A 20,635-nucleotide genomic window follows, 5' to 3' on the forward strand; every position below is an offset into this window, starting at 1 on the left:
GGGTTAATGGCTGGACTCGATCTCAGAGGTCTTACCCAACCAGAATGATTCTGATTCTATGACTGTCAGCCATGCCTATGTGCCCTATGGATATGATCAAAATGAAAGTCTGCTGTCTTCTGATCAGGAGATCAGTCTGGAGTTTTGGGGTGACTCAAAACTCTTTCATCTCACTGTATTTGTTTTATTTCAGTAAATTAAAAATAGAGAGAACTAAACATGCAATAAATGGCAACATAAATTTGATACATGTTGTGGCTGAGGAGGAATACAATAATTTGCAATGGTATCCTCTAAAATCTGTTTCCAGGCTTCCATAATTATTCCAAGTTTGTCCATGGTCTCCATAGCAGCCTTTCCTGAGGCTCAAGCCTGGTGTGGTGACTCACAGTGGTTCAGCAATGGACTCAACTTCTTTCCAGGGAGTCTGAGTCACAGGATGCCAAACCTGGACTGGTTTCCTGTAATATAGAGGTTCCTGAGCTATGGTACACATATCACTCACGGTACACAAGCCACCTCAGCATGGCGCTCCAACACCTCCCAGACATTGCCGCAAGGTACACGAGGGTGAGTAGGAGATGTTGCTGCTGCTGGCAAACAAACACAAATATTTGGCAACTTGTGCTTTAATAAGTTGCTGGACTCTTATTGACTCTGCTCCTGAACTCCTCAGGAGAGCAAAAACAGTTTACCACAGCCCAGCAGTAAAAGTGCTGAATATAGAGCTCACCATGAGCCCTGGGCTGCTTTCCCGAGCTCATTAGTGGTGCTGCTGTGGGCACAGAGTGTTACAGCAGCTGCCCTGTGACCCTGCAGCACTAGAAGTTCCTCACGGCGCTCTTATTCCTCAGCGTCCACTCTGGAGTGGTACATTGGGCAACTCCTTCTGGTACAGGTACCTCCTCAGCAACAAGCTTGAGCTTTGCAGCAGACTTAGAAATGAGGGAGGTCAGAAATGAGATCCTTGCCTCTTAGATTAGCATCCTAACCACAGAGTCACAGATTGAGGCTTCCTTTTATATTTCTTTCTGATTTCTTATCCCCATGAATCTCATTTTCCTGGAAAAGTGGGTGCCTTCCCATGCAGCACATGGGTAGCTCCTCCCAGCTTGTTCAGTATGGTTTATAACCTTGTATTTAAAGGGATAATTTTGTACTTTGAATCTGCTCAGACTAAGGCAAGGCAGGAGCCCAGGCCACCCACTCGCCGGATGGCACAGGGCAGCCTCTGGCAGGTGCTTTTAGCAGACAGCTGTTGTGCACTAGGCTGGACACAGTGGTTTACTGTATTTGGGGTGCGTTGAGAAGAGATTTACAGGAACAGGAATTTTCCTGTCTGAAATACAGACAGTTGGTTTATTTTCTTTATTAATATTGCTTTATTTTCTTTAAACATGGTAGATCCTGAGGTAAATAAGAGCAAGAAACATATTAGTCAAGAAAATTACCTCTCAGTTACTGACAGTAGCAACCAGTGATAGAAGTCTTTACCACCTAAAGACCTGTCAAGGCACAACTCTACTCGTCTTGTGACATGTTTCACTTCTAGTCACATCCAGACCAATGAGCTGAAGTCTGCTCTTCCTCTGCCTTTTTCACTTGCAAGAAGGCCACACACTACACAGCAAAGAAGCAGTTATATTAAGTAATACTGGCAGCCATGTCACATGTCATCTTTCAGCTTTACCTGCTGAAAATGCTTAGTGGAACTCTGTCATGGCTTATGAAAGGCATTCCCCAATTTAGTGTTCCCACTGAAACACTCCAAACCATATGCCCGCTCGCTCATTCCCCGATTGCCTCCCCTTTCCCCTCATCCCTGCAGGAGGATGGAGAGGAGAATTAGAGCCACAAAAGGTAAAGATTGCAGGTTGAGATAAGAACAATTTGCTGGAAATAACAAGATAAGAAAACAAACAGTAACAACAACAATATTAGTAACAGACTGCAGAAGACAGGCCAGTGATTTGCAGGTGAGTGCTCCCCATCACCAGCCAGCAGGAAGGAACCCAACCTCCCTCCCGCCCCCTGTGTGTGGTGTGAGGTGCTATGGAATAACCTCATGGTCCTGGCCATGCCTCTCCTGGCTACTGCAAAAATTAACCCTGTCCTGGATGGAAGCAGGACAAGCTCTGATACCATACACCAGCTGAAACAGGAAACTTTTACATCCAGGTAGATGAAGCTGTCAAGTTTTTCTGAACGGAGTTTGCTGGTGACTGTAGGATGCTCCTTGCATCCCATCAGATTTCAAAAAGACAACCTAGTGTCTGTCATCCTGGGGTAGCACTAGCCACAGGACACCAGGACTAGCACCAGCATTTATTCATATGCTCTGACACCACCATTACAAATGTCTTTAAAAATCAAAGAAGAAATTAAATCAGCAGAAATATTTACATTAACATTAAATGAGAATAACTTTCTGCATTGTCAATTTGACTTGTCAGTTTCTGGCAAAGACACATCCCAAACCCCACTTAGCTCCTGCCCTGTCTTGATGACCATAATAGCTTTCACAACTGCTCTCCATTCCAAAATCAAAGGTCAAACCAGAAGTTACATGCTTGAAGACACGCTGGTTCCATTTTTATCCAGGAGCTAGGCTGGCCCTGCCTCTTAATGGAAACTGGCATCACCTTAAGATGTCAACATATCCATTTGTATTCAGGAGACAGTACCAGTTGTAAAAAAAAAAAAAAATAAAAAAAAAACACAGTAAAAAGAACAAAAAAAAAACCACCTTAATATCTTGACTACCTTTCTCCCTACCTTCCTCTCCTAATAATAAATGTAAATAACATTACAGATGGAGAAATTATCTTCAATTCATGGAGCAAAAAATGAAGCAACTCCCATCCTCCCCCCGAAAAAGTGAAATTGTGCTCTATAACTGCACCAGTTGGTAGCATTTGGTACAGAAAGGGTCACAAACAGCTTTGTACTTCTGATGGGTTTATTGGTCACAGGCAACATTACAAAGCAGTTACACTGAATAATGCTGTCACAGTCCTATCGTAATGTGAGGTTGCTACAACACATTTAGATTTCACACAGTGAAACTACTTGAGAAAAAAAAATCATGCTTGTAACCTAAGATCAAGAAAATATACTTGGTTAAAAGAAAAAATGGTCCCAGAACTTCAGCCCACTCAACTGAAGTTAATGGAAAAGCTTCCTCTGACTTCAGCAGGCTCTGAACCCAGCCTTCAATGTCCTGGCCAAGCTATAAGGTCAAATGCCTCTCTGCTCAGTTACAGGCTCTTCATTCTTCTAACATACTTGTGCGTTATGTATTTTCTCCTTTTTAAATAAGAAGACCATAAATGTGAAATTGGCTATGCCAAATTTTATACATAACAGAGCCAATTTTGGGTCATCAGCTTTAGAGAGTGGGAGAATTACAAAGGTGGTAATATGTGTACTGGAAAAGGAGGGAGTTCCTACACTCCTGAGTGCCTGTAGCAGCTCTTTGTGTAGCCTGAAAGCTTCCAAGAAAGGTCATTAAATGCTTCTTCAGAATTTGCATCTCTGACAGCACCTGCATTCAAAAATGGGATTTCAAAACCACAGCTGACAAGTACACCTACCAAACAGAAAAACACATCTTTACTTCGATAAAGCAAAATTTTTCATCAAATCTAAGTTTAGCTTGAAGTAAGATAATTACTTCTGGGAGCTCAGACATATTCCTGACATAATTTTTTCTCATTCACAGGTGACTTGATGCATCCTACACCCACCCATTCCAAGGATGCATGTACAACATACCAACTGTGCATCTAATTCTCGGTCGGTGTTGGAGCCATCAGAGGGCAGCAATATACCAAGGCTTCCCAGCCCACGGAACTCCTGTAGCCAGGCGTCTCTTCCTTGTGGGGGAAGGTTTAGTTACCAATCCTACTGACCCCAGTATAGCTTCTTGCACCATAGCACTGCATTGTTTTATGACACAAAGCTCAGGGTGCAATTCACACTTCAAGGAAAACTGGAGTGAGAAGAGTGTTGTTTAGATTTCAAGGGTCACCAAGAATGTAGTTCTTTCCCAGAACTGTATTTGCTAATTGTCTGCATTTTTAAAGTAGAATACTGGTCATAAACCATACTTTATAAAATTCTCCCTCTCCAGTGCATATCAAAGATAACATTTGTGTTCATGTCTATGACTATGATGACCAAATGATGTTAGCATAATAATGGACATGATTCCACCACATCCAAGTGAGAATGACAGGCGCTGGCATCCTGTGTCACAAGCATAGTCCATCAGGAGTCCCTGAGATACAAATATGGCACCCACTCTCCTCTCTACTGGCAATTTGGTCAAGAGTTCTCAATAAAAGTTCCAGCTTATTTTTTTTAAAAAAAGGTTTCGTTAATTAAAAAAAGTCTATTTACAAATGAGTTGTGACATGAATAACAACATTCCATAGGAAAAATCAGACTGTCTCAAAAGTTGGTAAGTATGTTTTTAACTGTAAAATATCAGATACTGGCTGTTTTCTGTCTTGATAGAAGCTGAGTCCAGTAAGTAATTCTATATCTCTGATCCGAGCCGTATGAAACTTCATTCTCTCTTCAACCCACGTGGACTCAGACTTGCCATCCTATTGAGAGAGAGAAGGAAAAAAAAAAAAAGGGGCTGTAAAACTTTTTTTGCATTTAATCTACTAAAAAAAGACATTTTGATGTTTTATAAAGGCAGAAATCAATAACTGTTGGCAAGCATCTAACAAACAGAATGTGCAAGGATTATACACAGTTAGAATCTTATCTGAATTTAGTTCTTGCTGTTACCTCCTCAAGTATATAAAACCTGTAGCTGCACCAGTTGTGATAATGGGGAATAGCAAGTTAGGTCCAGCATTTATCTACCATCAGTATGATAAAAATATTTCTGAGAGCTGTGTCTGACTCTAATTCCTTGCTGCAGGATTGATCTACACACTGTTCACACTTTTTTTCTGGTGTATATGGAGCGCAGTTATGTGTGTTCTCACCACAATACTGAGGTACCTGAACTAGAAGCAACCAGTGCTCTTCAGGAGCATCTGTGTCTTCTCCTCCTGGGAACGCATTTGGCCTTAGCACTGACCTTTTGTTGTGGGTGACTCCTCTTAGAAGCTCTTCATCCTTCTCAGCTGTTGACTGAATAGTTGCATTACAGAAGTCTCAGTATGAATCACATTGATGCTCCCTGCATACTCTGACCCCATTCTGCTAGCTCTAAGTTTGCTCTCTGAACAGATCTATTTTCCCATTTGATCATATTCACAGACTTTGATATAATTCTGTTTGCAAAAATATTGTCTTCTCTGAAGATGAACATGTAGACCGTACTATTTTCACAGGCTTTAACCAGTTAATCACTGATATCCAACAAAACAAGCTCCAGCCTGACTCGAGATGTTTATGGGGGCCAAACAGACTACTTACTGCACAGCTTTCACTGTTGTCTTCTCTGTGAGGTACAATGAAAGACAAGGCATCTAGAGACCCTTCACACTCTAGAGGAGTTTCAGAAGTATTTTTACAGCTAGTCAGCACAATGAAGAAGTGTGTTGGAACTGGAACTTCTGAATTACCAGGGTATCTGAAATACAGAAGATCTTTCTGTAAATCCACCAAATCATGCTTGCACAAAGATCAAATGAAACATTCAGTTATATTCAATTTTATCAATTCACCTACTTTGTCCAAAGAAAGCTTAGGTCTGGAAGGAAAATTACAGATTACTATTTTTGAAAATCAAGTTTGGCTTGTAGGCTAAATAACAAGTTTGATGAGGTATAACAAATTGATTTGCCATAAAAATATGTAAAACTCCAGAGGCGATGAAGAGTTCAGCCTGAGTCCAGGAACCTCTCTGCCTGCTAGCTTGAGCCAATTTTGCTACCTGGTGTAACCCACAACTTGTAGTAGAACACTGCCAGCTCGGGAAGTATTAACCATGCCACCAGAGACAAGCCCTTGCCTTGTCCTCTCCTAGAGGCAATGGCAATGTCCTAAGTTTTCAGGCTGGTAGACATCAATCCACATGCAACAGCTTCTCTTAAACTCCACCTTCAGTTTTAAGATGACACATTTTGAAGGTGCATTTTTCTCTTCATGCTCCTTGCTGCCTTCTGAATTTACTTTTCTGCTTAGGACATTTTGCATGTCTTTCTGAAGAAGGATAATAATTACTAACAGATCAGTATTGGAGGAAAGAAACAAAGGATTAGAATGTGAAAGGTTCTCACCTTTTCAACTTTTCTGGGGTATCATAGAGCCCATCAGAGTCATAATCAAACACAGGACCACTGACTACATTGACACCATTCCTGGCTGCAGCATATTCAGGCAGCAGATGTTGATGGAAGTAGTTCCATAACACTGAAACACAGTAATGGAATCAGGAAACAATCTTCACAGTAGAAGCTGCTAATACAACTCTGCAGAGTATTCAGTGGAGTATAGACAGACGTGATAAGATAGGAAAATAAATTCTACAGGTGTTTGCTGTTGATAAAGGCTGCATCCAACTGGGCAGCAGCATTCACTGCACCATGTTCTGACATATCTAACCTATATAATATTTTAAATTACAATTAAGAATTGAACAGTATTCCATTACAAAAAAGGTATCTCTTTTTTTCCAGGAGAAGCACCACAGTTATCCTTCTTTTTAACCAGGAATATTCTTATTTTCTCTCAGCCAACCATCTCATGTTCCCTCTCTCCCAGGAACCAGGGGTCATTTGCATGGTTTGGAAGCCAGCACAATACCAGCAGTCTTCTATTCAACTATGGACATAAAATAAAATACCTTTAAATGCAGGATACATTGGCACAATATTGCTGGTAAGCAAGGCATCATAGTGGGGTTTCTTTGCATCTATCATAAAATCTGAAACAAAAAAAGGGCAATTAATCACATGGATTTGTTACTTTAAACTTGCATTTTCATGCTTTTAGTGATCAGTGTAATAACATTGAGAAGGAGCTGACCTAACTTCATTTTCCAAAACCGATGTGGGTGTAAGTGCTGACTTTCAGTACCTGCCAGATTCCACCTAAAATAAATAATCTTAGTAGCAGCAGCAATTACACTTGTCAGATACACAGTTGGCAAATTACATGAGATTTAAAAATATCAGGACAAGCTTCTGAATTGTGGGGAGAGAAATAAAATTCATGAGTGCCAGGCCAACTTTCCCTGACTGCAGAATCTAGGCTTAAATATAGAATTCTGTTGAAACTTTGCAAACTATGTTTGATGTGGATGTTTAAATAACCTGCTACTTGATATTCAAATGCAGTAGAGTCAATAAAAATACTTCCATATCAGGTCAGCAACAGTTCACAAACAATTTATCCATGTATACAGAGTGAATTTGCATTTTACCAGCTTGCTGGACTTTACTCAGTGTCTACATGTCCCTCCCAGATTCTTCTGTGAGATGCCACTTTAGAAGCATGATAAGTGTCAAAACTTCTGGGAAGTACTAAGTGATCTTGGACAACTCACCAACTGCTGAAGCATCTAGAATGTTTTCCTTTCCCATATGCTGAAGTGAACTGCAACAATTCATCAATTACTGTTTCGTATTCTAATTAGGTATCAAAAACACCTACAAAAGACTACACCTGCTGCATTACAAATCATGTAAATTAGACATGCTATACAATGAAGACAAAGAACTTACTTGGAGGAGCAAGAAATCCGTAAGTTAGGTGAGGATGATTGTTGTAAAACAAACAGGTCTGGTTATGATTCTGTGAAATACGAACATCTTTGTGTAAACAGTTGGAGGCAGCTCCTGTAGAAGAAAGCCATTTGTCCTATTGAACAAGAAGAAAGTATCCTTGTGAAAGCTGACTTACAATAATTCTCTTGGTATGAGGGACTGCAGAACTCTAAATATTAGCTGCAGCTGCCTTTAAAAGTGTGAAGGGCTTAACTATGATGCAAGAATTGTTCCTCTTAAGTCAGTGGAAAACAAGCTCTCCCATCCACTTCATATACCTTGGAAATAAAGTGAACATAACTGCAGCATTTTAGTCAAGTATAACACCTTCTAAAAGAGAATCTAGAGGTCCCCATTAAAGACAACCTGATTTACTGACAGATAGACAGACTCACATAATTGACAGATAGATGTGCAGGCCACTTGTTAGAGTAACTGGTTGTTTCATGCCACTACCCTCAAAACATTTAGGAACAAGTAAATCTTGCCAAAGTTTAATTAAATTTAACAGTCATTATTTAAAACAAATGAATCCCAGATAATCAATTTAAAAGTATTCTCTACTATCCTAATTCCTTTTAAGTATGATCTGGCTTCTAAATTTTCTCTGAATGGGAAAGGCCAACTTGAAAAAACTTTCATTCATCAGATCAGTGCTCTACTCTGAACAGGTGTATCTTCAGCATAGGGTTCAGGACCACAATGACCAGCTTTATTTTCACTGATCTCTTTTTTTCCCCAATTAGGATTATATTCTGAGAGAAGGATCATATCAGGGCATGTACAGCTCAAGATTGTCCTGAGATTACTTTTTCAAAATGATCCTGCCACATTACAAACTGCTTTAAGACTATGAAACCCACATTGAGGCCAGTTTTTAAGGGCAGCACTGACAGACTGCTGTAGTAGACCTATGCTGTCAGTGTAGTCTCCTAGGGGTTCTATACCAATGGCGATGGATTCCTCACTTCCTGATGGATCTGCTCAATCTGGAGGCATACTGTTTCACTCTGAGAAATGGAAGAGTCAAAGCTAATCCTTATTAGCATAGCAAACCTCACATAAATTTCCACTTTATATCTTATGTGATTCAACTTGGTTCCCTGGGAGATAACATCACAGACTCATTTCAGCTGGAAAAAGACCTCTAAGATAACTGTCTTTGACTGATCATCACCTTGTCAACTAGACCATGGCACTAAAGTGCCAAATCCAGTCCTTTCCTGAACACCTCTGCAGATGGTGACTCCACCACCATGGTGACTCTTATCATGAGTAGACATAAGAAGCCTTCAGGAATAACTGACACTCTAGATTTTTACTGTTCAAGGTTGCTTCTAATCTTTCTTTTTATACTTACATCTCTGCCAATAGTGTACGCGCTCCACAGAGACATCCTGTAGTCCCTGCTGTACCCGCTCACGTAGCGGTAATGGTAAAGGAGGCAGTAATTATGTTTTTTCTGCAGAACCCTGGGACGTCCGTAGGGTAAATTAAGTTCCTCTGTCTTCTCAACTGCAACAGAAATAGTGCTTATTGCTTTTCAATTAATACTGGTTGTTAAGTATCCTCCTCTTTTAGACACCTAAGGCTGCCTTAGTTTTCAATTGCCAAGCAAACAGAAGCCACAGAAATGGGACAAAAAATTTCATTATTATATCAAAGGCATAGTTTCTATACTAGATAATAAATTAGGTGTTGAAGCCAGTAAAAAGAAATTATTTAAACTTATAGTAAAAAACATCTACAAATGTAGCTTATGTACAAATGTAGCTTATATTTGAACCAAAACCTTTTGCCTCTAGAAACAGGAGATAAATTTAAGGAGATAAATTTTAAGTCTTTGTTGACTTTGTGCTTCAATTTAAAAATGTGGGATCTGCTTTTATGTAACATTTAGATGGCAGAGAAACCAATTCTGGTGATTTGAAATTACTATTCAGTAGAAACCACACAGTTGTATGTAAAAATGCATTTAAAAGACTAGGAAATACAGAGCTCTAAATAAACAATACAGTGAAGTATTGGATTGGATTTTCAGCTGTGCAAGGACTCACTGCTTTGCCTTTGAAAATTCAAGTATTTTCAATCATTACATGACTAAAATTATAAAGAAGGTGTCAAAGTATATCTTCCATTAAGTAAGTCTTTACCTTCCACAAATAATGATATAGTTTTAAGGCAAATGTATTAAATGAGGAAAGAAATTTAGCAATGAATTTGCAGGGCTTTTTCCACAGTAATTCCACAGCATAAAAGAAAAGTGAAGATTATGACAGTTACTTCTTCACCCATGAGGGAAAAACAATTAATATTTTTTTCATAAAACTCAAGATGCAGTTATAATTTTTGTCCTTACACACTGTCAAGTTATGACAACCAATGAGAGAACATGCAAACCAAAGTAACTAATGAACTCTATACAGTCCTAAGGCACTTCCAGGCCGGTTACTAGAATTCTTTCATCTGTGAAATGCTTTAATATGTAATTAGTTCTTAATCAATACGATTCATTATGAAATTATTACTGTTAAAACAGTGCTATAGCAGGTCTCACTGATAATTCAAGACAAAATCCTGCTGCTTCAAAAATGTAGGTTTAGAGCCTTAAGTTCCTATTTCTACAAAAGAGAACTGAAATATGTTATTGTGTCTGGCCTTGTCAAGTTTCTTCAAAGCCAGGTTAAGCAAAGCCCTCAGGGATACTCAGAGTCTGTTTCAGCAAAACCCCCGGCCCACTTTGGAGAAAACACATCGTATCATTCTAACTGGATTTGATTTTGCTGCTTTCATGAGCATTACAATACTGAAAGACTTTAAAAGGGTTCTGGGACATGTTTTAAAATGATGACCTGTCATTAGTGGAAAAGATTCAAGAAAGCTCTATCCACTCTTTGTTTCAGGACAAACTACACAAATCAACAGAAGCCTTGAATTAACTCTGGATAAGCAGCAAGTACTGGACCCTGCCAGTAACTGGCATTTATGTCCAGTTCTTAACAATAGTGAGCTATAGCAGGGTATTGCCAAATGTAGCTTATTTGCATAAAACCCCCAAGGTTTCATGAACACACACACACGGCAAGGTCTCTATCAGCCTATTTCTGACAGCCTAATCTTCTTGATATCATCCATTAAGGCTGATTAACATCCCATTAACATCTGGGACTAGGTTCCATTTTGACTTACAGTTTTCATTATTTACTGTACTATTTTTACCTGTTTCATGCTCAAAATAGTTTATTTTGTTTTATGACTCGTGAGCACATCTACAGCCTTGCAAACTGCAGCTTAAACATGGCACATCTATGTCCAATGAATGGAAATAAAGCACAAATAAAAGAAGTAACAACTCAAGACCACATAACAAACATGTGAAATACTCCTCATGCCTCATTAAAAGTATGCTGCCATTATGGGTATCATTATTTGCATTGATTTGTTATCAGGTATGTCCCCATACAACACTCTTGCTTCCCATTCTGGAATGCTCATTACCTCAGTACTAGAGAAGTCAAAAGTAATAGATAACACATATGCCATAAAGACACACGTATAAGGATACACATTTACCTGAGAACAAATGGTTCAGGAGGACTGTATTCAAAAACATGAGAATCATAGAATGGTATGGGCTGTAAGAGACCAAAAAGACCATCTAGTTTCAACCACCCTGTCAAGAGCAGAGACATCTTCCACTAGACCAGGTAGTTCAAAGCCCCATCCAACCTGGCCTTTAACACTTCCAGGGGTGAGGCATCCACAAATTCTCCAGGCAGGACTATAGTTCCAGCAAATATTTCAAAGCATTTTCCACATAATTTACTTGAGAGTTGCTCAGAAGTTTAAAAACATAAAATGTTTGATCACTAACAATTTGTTGTTGTTGTTAGCTTTTTAATTTTATAAAATTATCTGAAATTCTTACCTTCTGTTTCAGTAAGATTTAAACGCTGATGAAAATCCCTTATTGGCAAGCCCTACAATTATAAAGGAAAAGCAGTGAGATTCTCCAAAGCACCTTATGAGTTGGTACCACACTTAAATGTAACTTCGGTCTTGCAAGTCATACATACACAGAACTCACTGACATGTACTGGAGAGGAACTACAGGTAATTTCCAGTAACAAATTGATTTTACCACAAGCAAATCTAAAGGCTTGAAAATCACAGCACAAACACAATATTCACAGAACAGAAATTTCAACATAATTGAGGCAAGCCAAGAACTGAATGCTTTCCCCATCAAGCTTCTGTGGGGTTTTTCCAGGCTCTTCAGAGATTAATGTGACTTAACATAAGCAATCTGCAAAAAATTAATACACAAATACAGGATAGCACTCACAAATACAGGATAGCACTCAACCCCAAGCAAGAGTTGATTTTGAAACCAATAGTAAGGGACTGTAAAACTATCTGGAGAATGCAAAGTTTCACTCTTTAAATACAGCACAGACTTCTGCCTCCACTAACCATTTCAGTGCTTACCCCTGTCCTGCAGGAGCAGCCAAGGCTCACTGAAAAAGCTCTTTCTCCCACCACAGAGCATTCAGAAGGATGACTTGTTTCTTTGGGGTGGTGGGGGGTGTAAACAGGGTGCTTTAATAAATGGTTTAGGCGTCCATGAGTTCCATTGTTTGGGGCTGGCTTCACACCAAGCAAATCTATGAAAGAATTCAAGTGATATTATCAGGAGAAGAAAGACTGTAATACACAGCTGTTTACATTGTGCTTACAAGTCTGGATTAGTCAAAGCTTCACTGCTTGCTGCTCATAACGTCCAAAAAGAAAAGTAATGTAACCTCTTTAAAAGGGACCACACAGGTTCTTAGCTAGTGTTCAGTATGGTACTAGTCTTCTTGTAAGGTTGAGCAAGTCGCTTGAATACAGCCACCAATCGCAAGCATTTGCAGTACTCTTAAGCATTTTCTAGATCAAAATCTTTAGTATACTTTTATTCTCACAGAAGCAGTATAGGTTCTAACGAGAGAGGGAAGTAGGCAGGAAACAATGGAAAACAGGTGAGGACCTCAAGGGGAATAAATGAACAGAAAGTGGTAGATCTTGCAACAGACTTTTGGAGAAAACAGGAAATACAGAATGAAGAACAGTCACAGGAATAAGGAGTCACAGTAACATTGTGTTTGAAAGAGGAGCGAAAAGAGGCTTCCCTTCATGATGGTAGAGAGATTGTGAAGTAGCCATTTTTAGTAGTGGTGAGTTAAAGCACCAGCTCTGGAAAAGCCAGAGCTTTTCCACTGTGACCAGAGAAAAAGAGATATACAAGGTAGCCAGACCAGTAGATCCTAAATTGATGTTAGTCATTTAGAGGTGGCCCTTCCACTGAAAAACAAACAGCTGATTTGTGAAAATCAGCAGCAACTCTCAAGGATGAGTTTGTGAGGACACTTAACAATCTGTTATTACAAGATTTACAATGCCCAAAAGACATTATATTTTACTGAACAAAACTGACCCCCCATCCATTGTACTTACCACACATTAAATTATAAACTTCAATGTTTTCAAATGGATCAACTTGAGTACCAAACTTGAATCCTGGTCCAAAACCAATAAAGATAGCCTAGTATTTACAGAGAAAAATATAGTGGAATTCTGTTTAAGAAAAATTGAAATGAAAATTATCTTTATACTCAGAGGGCATTTTCTTCCAAGAACTTAATCTTGGAATCTTAATCTTTTTACCAACACAGTATGTATCAAGTCAAAAGAATGTGCTTTTCTTAAAAAAAAAAAATAGTAGATGTATAAGAATAATTTTTAAAAGTAGTAGAAGAGTACTAGGAAACCCAGTTCTGCCTTATTGTTGCTTTTAGCCATTTATGACATCCCTTGCTCTTCTCTGCTTTTGAAGCAATTAAAAGGTATTTTCTTAAAAGCTTTAAAATATTTAATGGAAATGTTGATCCAAAGTAACCATCACATATCACATCCTCTAAACAATTTGGAAGCTTTTAACTTGGGGCTATAAAAACATCTGTTGGTAACTGTGCTTTAAGTGGTTTAAGCAATGGTAGGATTGTAGGCTTCCATGTCTGGTTTGCAGCTGTTCTTCCTTCTTGCACCACTTCCCGAGCGGTACTGGACCTGATCCAGGAATGCTGCCAGCTCAAAAACCTTTTTTTTTTTTTTTTTTTTCCTGCTAGCTCTTTTCCTTCTGGTTCAATTCCCCAACCTACTTGACACTGCAGCCACACAAATGTTGCATCAGCATACTGCAAGGTTTGCTGCATGAACAAAGAGGCAAGGGCAACAAATGCTTAAGCTCAACTGCTGCCAAAAACATTGTTTTAAAACTTGTTGTCAGCTTATTTTTAATGAGGATAAACAGATTGCACACATCTGTGGAATCAAGATACTGAATGAGTGATGGATGTTTTACAATGTATAGCACGTCCCTGGATAAGATCTCCAACCTCTTTGCAAACAATGCAATTGTCTCAGAATTCATAGCTGTGTGGCAAAAACAGAGGCTAAAACTCAACTCTTAACTCCTTTTTTTGAGATTAAAGCATAACACAGGGCATTATTTTGCAACTGTTGATACTAGAATCTGCAGGCTAATCATGTACTCAACTAGCCTAATTTGAACCAGATGAGGCAGGGACATGCTACCTCCTTTCTGTTGTTTTTGGTTATAGAGTATGAAATACTGTTATGCTGCTACAATGATAGCCACAGAAAGGATAAATTATATCTGGTTTAAGACTTGTTAGGGGTGCTGTGAACTGACAATGCCAAATGTGGCAAAAAAGTTTGAGTAGAGTCAATCTACTGAAAAAAGATTACACAGTCAAAATGCAGCAGAGAGAGATGGAATACATTTGGCATCACATGGCTTGCTGATTGCAACCCATTACTAGAAACGCTATCAAGAGGTTTTCCATTGTCAAATCAAGGAAGAAATATAAGCCTGGAAGGGTAAATTGATCTAAGATTTAAAAAGTCAGTTTGATGCCAACATTATATAATTCTACAACACATGAAAAAAGAAAAGACTTTTAAGAGAGAAAATTATTGAAAACAAGATTTATGAGAAGACCTACAAAGGCCATGTAGATTTCTCTTTATAAGATCTTTCAGAAGATTTCTCTTTATAAAAGTGTTTACACATATTCACTGCAATAGTTCCAAGTACCTCAAAATAGTTTGTGGATTTTAATCCTGAAAATAGCTTTTTGAAATCAGGAATATTTGCTTTCATTTTATTGAGAGCAGAAACTAAGGCAGAGGATAGGTTAAGTGGCTTCCCCAAATTAGACTAAACTGAGGATCTGATTTCATGTTTCCCTATGATCACTTCCCATTTCTCATTAAAGAGAAGTTCAAGACTCTCCTTATTTTTGTGGGTTATCCAGCACATCACAATATCAGTCCTATAAATGTTTTATCTGTTTAACCGCAGATGGAATAATATCACAGATGTTAAATCAATCAAACAAACAAACAAAACCTCAGCAGCCAGCCAACACAGCATTTGGAAATAGAAGGAAGTAAAAATAAGAGCAAACATAAGCTTAAACCTCACCTGCATATTGGGGAAGCGATTATCTGAGCCATGGAATCCACCTTTGCAGCTTTTAATCTCAAGTGGTTTTCTATTAAAAATACACAGTTTGTATAACTCACAAATCACATCAGCATAAAGTACATTCAGGGATGATATATTTACTTCTCTGTTTAAAGATACTCAGAGGATTGTCCATAAGGAATGAGAAGTCTTTAGTGCTTGGGAGGAGAAAGCCTTTAAAATCAGAATGGCAATTTTCTCTGCAAATGTTATCCCTTTGGAATTTTTATGTGTCTGTCAGAGTCATTTAAAGTCAAAGCACATGACAAATGAAAAAAAATTCATTTCAGGGTAACAGATTTTTCAGTTCACTGTCACTTGAGTAAAAACGTTACAGTTCTTTATGTAAGTATATTCTCAATATTTTTAAAAAAAAACACTTATCTAATTTAGACCATTTAGATGGGAATCTTACAGTCTAATAAAAACAAACATCCAACCTGTCCTAGGTCCATACACACCATGTAAGCACACAGTTCTATTAACCCAAACCTGATTTGCACAACTTGCACATGTCTATCTACATTGTTACACAACAGGACTTACTGAAGAAGTGCACTGAAAAACTCTTCCATGATGAAAGCCCTGAAGTATCACAGAGGTGCTCAAAATTAATACCATTACAACAGATACCACTGTTTTGGGACTTGTAAATTCTTTAATCAAAACACAAAGTAATTAACTACCACAGACTCAGTAAGTTCAATGACTGACAAGACTGATTTAACCTAGAAATTATTTACCTGCTCTGCTTTCATGGACTCACTTTGGAAATTCCTACAGCATGGCAAGATGTGCTCATGTATCTGAGAGTGAGTACCGTAGCTTCTAACCTGGCACTTCCTCCATACCCAGCAGGCAGAATACCATTAGCTGCCAATTTAGAATTAACCCTCCCCAGGCCAGCAAAACCTGCAGAAAAAAGCATGCATTGTTCCTTTGCAGTGTTCCTTTGCTATGACAAACAGGAATATCACACTCTAATAGCTATCACTGAACTCTAAGCACTTGGAAGAGAAAACAATAAATTATTTGTTGTACGGTTGGGTACTGAGAACTGAAACTTACCGAGCAAGCTGCCATTGGGAGTCTAAATAAAAGTGCAGCGGTTCGATCCGGTCATTATAGGAATAATGGAAACGCTTGGGGAGCAGCTGTTTCATATAAGCTTTAAAAGGCTGGTTTGGTTTTACGCACTGAAATGTTTAAATTAAAACATAAGGAAATTTTGGTGAAATGCATATTTTATGTCATGCACAGTTCTTACAAAGCACATCAATTACAAATGTTCTGCAATAATTTCCACTAAAAACAATGTAACTCCACTGGGTTTGGAGTCATAAGATCTGACACATATGAATGAATACTTAAATCACAAATACTGACTGGATTTGGATTCAATAGTTATTAAAAGATATTTAATATTGCATTATAGAGAAAACTTGCTTCATTTTTTTCCTTACAGCCTACAGTTCTATAGAATCAAATCATTCTGCATAGAATTAATAAAGAATTACACTAAGACATGAACATCATGATACTTTCACAAGTGATAAGAAATTGTCCAGTGCAAAAAGTCTACAGCTCTGTAATAGAGAAGGTAACAGACATTTCAGGATTTTTAGACTGATCACACAGGGACAAATAAACTTTTTTATGAACCAAGATCCATTAATGATTTTAAAAAGGAAAAAAAAATACCCGCAAAACAAAATCTCTACTATAATGTTGGAATTTTTGAATACTGAAGTCATCTATACAAACAGCATTGTTATCACCAACAGCAGTGTATGCACAAATGAGAGGCGAACAGATAATGGTGCAGGGATGAGAACAGAAGCCAGGGACAGAGGAAAAAAAGCAAATTCATTACACTGCAACTGATATCCTTCCCCCCAAAAAAAAAAAAAATTCAATGTCCTCTCTCAAAGCTGTTTATCAAAAAGGTGTGAGCAAGAAAATCCTGTGTGTGTCCTGGCAATAGAGCTGAGCTTTACACTGACGTGGCCCTCAGCTAGTATGGTCCAGATACACAAGTTCTCCAGTTGGAAGAAAAACACAATACAGTGAAATGAAGACAAAGCTTTAGTTAATGCACAACTCGATAGCTGTATGTCACCTTATTCAAATTTCACCTTCCCCATGTGGAACTACTGTTGTTGTTGTTGTTAACCAAAGGTCACACGTAAAGTCAATTAGGTTGAAAAAGACATCTGAGATCATTGAATACAACTATGACTGAACATCACCTTGTCAACTGGAAAAAATTCTTCCAGATGTGTTGCCCTGTTCTTTTGAGAGTTTTAAAGATCTTCTAAAAGGTTCTTATACCTTCTGATGTTTACATATTTTTACTGAATTTTTTTACACTGTTTGTGTAAATAATGATTGTTTTACATTCTTCTTTGTGAGTAGACAGAATTGATAGACTATTAGTTTGACCAGTGTACTTGGAGAGGTGGCAATTTTATCCTCCAAACCACTATCACTTTTAATATTTTATATATAGTAGAGTCAGAAAATAATATCTTTCTTTCAGTTCTTTTTCTTCCCTCTTTTACATAACATGCATCTGTAAGTTATTTCGTGTCATAGTGTAACACAGATGTCCAACCTAAACCCCTCCTGGTGCAGTATAAGATTATGTCCCCTGATCCTGTCACTGAATCAAAGTACACATAGTATGTAACTTGCCCAGCAAACAGCTAATGCTATAAAATACCTGTAAATGTCAGCAGAAATTAAGCGAGAGCAACAGATAAGACAACGCTTACCGTGAGGTTTCTGACAATGCCTTCATAATTAACTGGAAGAATCATATGTTAAGTATTAGTCACCTAAGTTTAAAAAGATCAGATGTAAAATGAAAACATACCCATCACATAATAAAAATGATACGTTTCAATAAATTTCTGGGCATAAGAAATTATTTTTCCAGATTGAAAACCATATAGAGCAATATAATCCCTAAAATGTCAAGCTATTGCTTTTACAAAATTTTAGTTCAGCCTCTTTTCCCCTTGATTACTTATTTACAGCTTTAAATTTAAATTATATTAGTTAGACTTTAGTTAATTTTATTAGTTAAAAGTTAATTATACTTAGATGTAAACTATATTAACCACAGTTAGAAAAATAATCCAAGAAGCAAGTTTTCAGGAAAAAAAAGCAACTAAATACTGTGATAATCAAGGTGAATTTTTCTTTGCTAATAAGTCTTTAAAGAAAAAGACAAAAATGCAACTACCAGGACAGCAGTTTTGCTTAGCAAATATCCTTAGGAAGAAAGCCAATGACCAGCTGGTTAAATTTCAGATGCTTAGGCTGAAGCCAAAAGGGGCCATTACATCATGTAGTTTGACATTTTGTGTTAAACAGGCCCACTACATTTCACAGTTACTCTGTCCTGACTCTGATATACAATACCTGACTCAAGTACCTAAAGGATTACCCTGGCAAGAGAACCATTCATAATTCCTGCACAGATACACGCCGTGCTACAAAGACAGCTATGCTACTTCATTGTAACAGTGCACACATCCAAAGGAGGAGATGCACCACTTCTCTTCCTGAACTTCTCCAGGGAGAGCCTGAAACTGCATTTGACTCCCATGTTCTCCAAGTAAACATTTAAAACAGTTTAGAATAGCATCAGGCAGTGAAGTAAACAGGACTTAAAGTCACTGGGGTTGAGGTCTACAAGTTTTAAAGGGCACAGAGAACAATAATCTCGACAGAAAAAAATGCCAACCCACCCAAAAATACTATGAAACATGAAGAAAGCTCCCGCAGTCAACATTAAAAAGTACCAAAAATTTCAGGGATTAAATATTTGCCTAAAATAAGACTGCTTAACAAATCAGAATATAAAATTTGTAAGTTTTCATTGATTTTTACTCAGTTTTATTATTTATGTTTACTTGCAATTTACTCAATTACTGTCAGGGCATTAGTTTTTTATAACTAGGAAACATAATACTCAAAAATATATAAATTATAGTAACAATTTAACATTTCTCTAAGACAGAAATATTGCAAATTTATACAAAACTTAATAAATTAGGAAATGAGGTGAAACATGAAGGGAGGATTTTTGGGCTGTCTTGTGCACAGGCGATGTTATGTGAAGGAATGCCATTCACAAGGCAGAAGGCATTTGCAGTTGGTAACTCTGAGGCAGCCCATAAAATGTTTTTCTGTATTTGAATGTGGGATTCAAATATACTTTCAGACTTGGAAATCTGAAAATGGTCTTTAAAAACACAAGTGCACACACTACTCAGTATTTCCTCTTCATCATTGTCCAGGTTGTCCCTAGTTAGCATTCACTCAAGTTTACTAATGCAATACATGGATCCTAAGTTCGAATTTGAAAAGAACAAAAACATATAACCCAATAGCAAAAGTTAGTTTAGCAACTACATACAAGAGAAATACTCATCTGGAACATTATTAGGTCTTAGGCGAGCTGCAGGACCAGGTACAACTATGAAATCTTGAACATTGTCCAGATAGCTGTTCAGATATGCTGTTTTTCTGCAGCTCCCTACTTCCATCCCTGTAAAAGGAAATGCATTTTCTTTTAAAGTGGGAATATAAGTGTAGAGTCACCTTGCTAAGGAGACATGTAAGTTTAGTAGTAGAAGTGAGAAATGCAATTTCTCTGGTCTTTTTATCAGCAATCCCAAAGCATCTGACCCAAGAAGACCAAAATACTCATGTATAGAAGATAAAAAACCAGTCACAGATAAATACTATCAGCCAATGCCTCATCTGAAAAAGACTCTCCAATTTAATAAATAGACAAACTTTCTTCTTTAAAGGGAAAAGAACTCTTAAGAGCCTAAGAACAGTAGTAATGGTCAGACCAAGTATTAATTCAGCCCAGTCTCCTACCTAATAATGTTCAGTACATATCTAAAGAAATAACCAATAAGCACAGAATTATTGACTGGTCTTTCTCCCAGCGCTCTTTATCAGTTTTCAGATGCCAAAGGGGCTTCAAATTGTTTATTGCATTTAAACTCCTACTTTAAATAATTCCTGTCAGGTTTACCCTCCATTAATGTCATAATTTTTATAAGCCTGGACAGATATTTGGCTTGCATCATTCCCTGTGGCAATGAGTTTTGCAAGTCAATTCTGTGCTGCATGAAAGTCTGTTTATAGTTCATTTGTCAAGAAAATAAGTAGAAAAACCTACTTAAATACATAACTTATAGAAATAATTCCAGATATAAAGAAAAGCTAGAAAAACAAATCCAAGCTTCATATTCACAGCTCTCTAATAACATATAAGGGAACTGATATT

At 37.7% G+C, this 20,635-nt stretch overlaps 1 protein-coding gene across 1 annotated transcript in view; it reads right to left on the minus strand.

The window, feature by feature from the left end:
* Positions 1-2,941: 2,941 nt before the first annotated feature.
* Positions 2,942-20,635, minus strand: part of ENPP1 (ectonucleotide pyrophosphatase/phosphodiesterase 1) — a 53,237-nt gene continuing 35,543 nt past the window's right edge. Inside the window, exons 13-25 of the mRNA XM_053938034.1 lie at positions 19,751-19,882; positions 18,099-18,130; positions 16,393-16,520; positions 15,283-15,352; positions 13,230-13,317; positions 12,222-12,397; positions 11,662-11,713; positions 9,094-9,248; positions 7,692-7,827; positions 6,812-6,892; positions 6,246-6,378; positions 5,440-5,596; positions 2,942-4,610 (exon numbers count right to left, since the gene is read on the minus strand). Coding sequence (XP_053794009.1) covers positions 4,443-4,610; positions 5,440-5,596; positions 6,246-6,378; positions 6,812-6,892; positions 7,692-7,827; positions 9,094-9,248; positions 11,662-11,713; positions 12,222-12,397; positions 13,230-13,317; positions 15,283-15,352; positions 16,393-16,520; positions 18,099-18,130; positions 19,751-19,882 — 1,508 coding nt within the window. The 3' untranslated portion in view covers positions 2,942-4,442. The remainder of the gene's footprint in view (positions 4,611-5,439; positions 5,597-6,245; positions 6,379-6,811; positions 6,893-7,691; positions 7,828-9,093; positions 9,249-11,661; positions 11,714-12,221; positions 12,398-13,229; positions 13,318-15,282; positions 15,353-16,392; positions 16,521-18,098; positions 18,131-19,750; positions 19,883-20,635) is intronic.

This window comes from Vidua chalybeata, chromosome 3, assembly GCF_026979565.1.
Source record: "Vidua chalybeata isolate OUT-0048 chromosome 3, bVidCha1 merged haplotype, whole genome shotgun sequence".
NCBI classification, from domain to species: domain Eukaryota; kingdom Metazoa; phylum Chordata; class Aves; order Passeriformes; family Viduidae; genus Vidua; species Vidua chalybeata.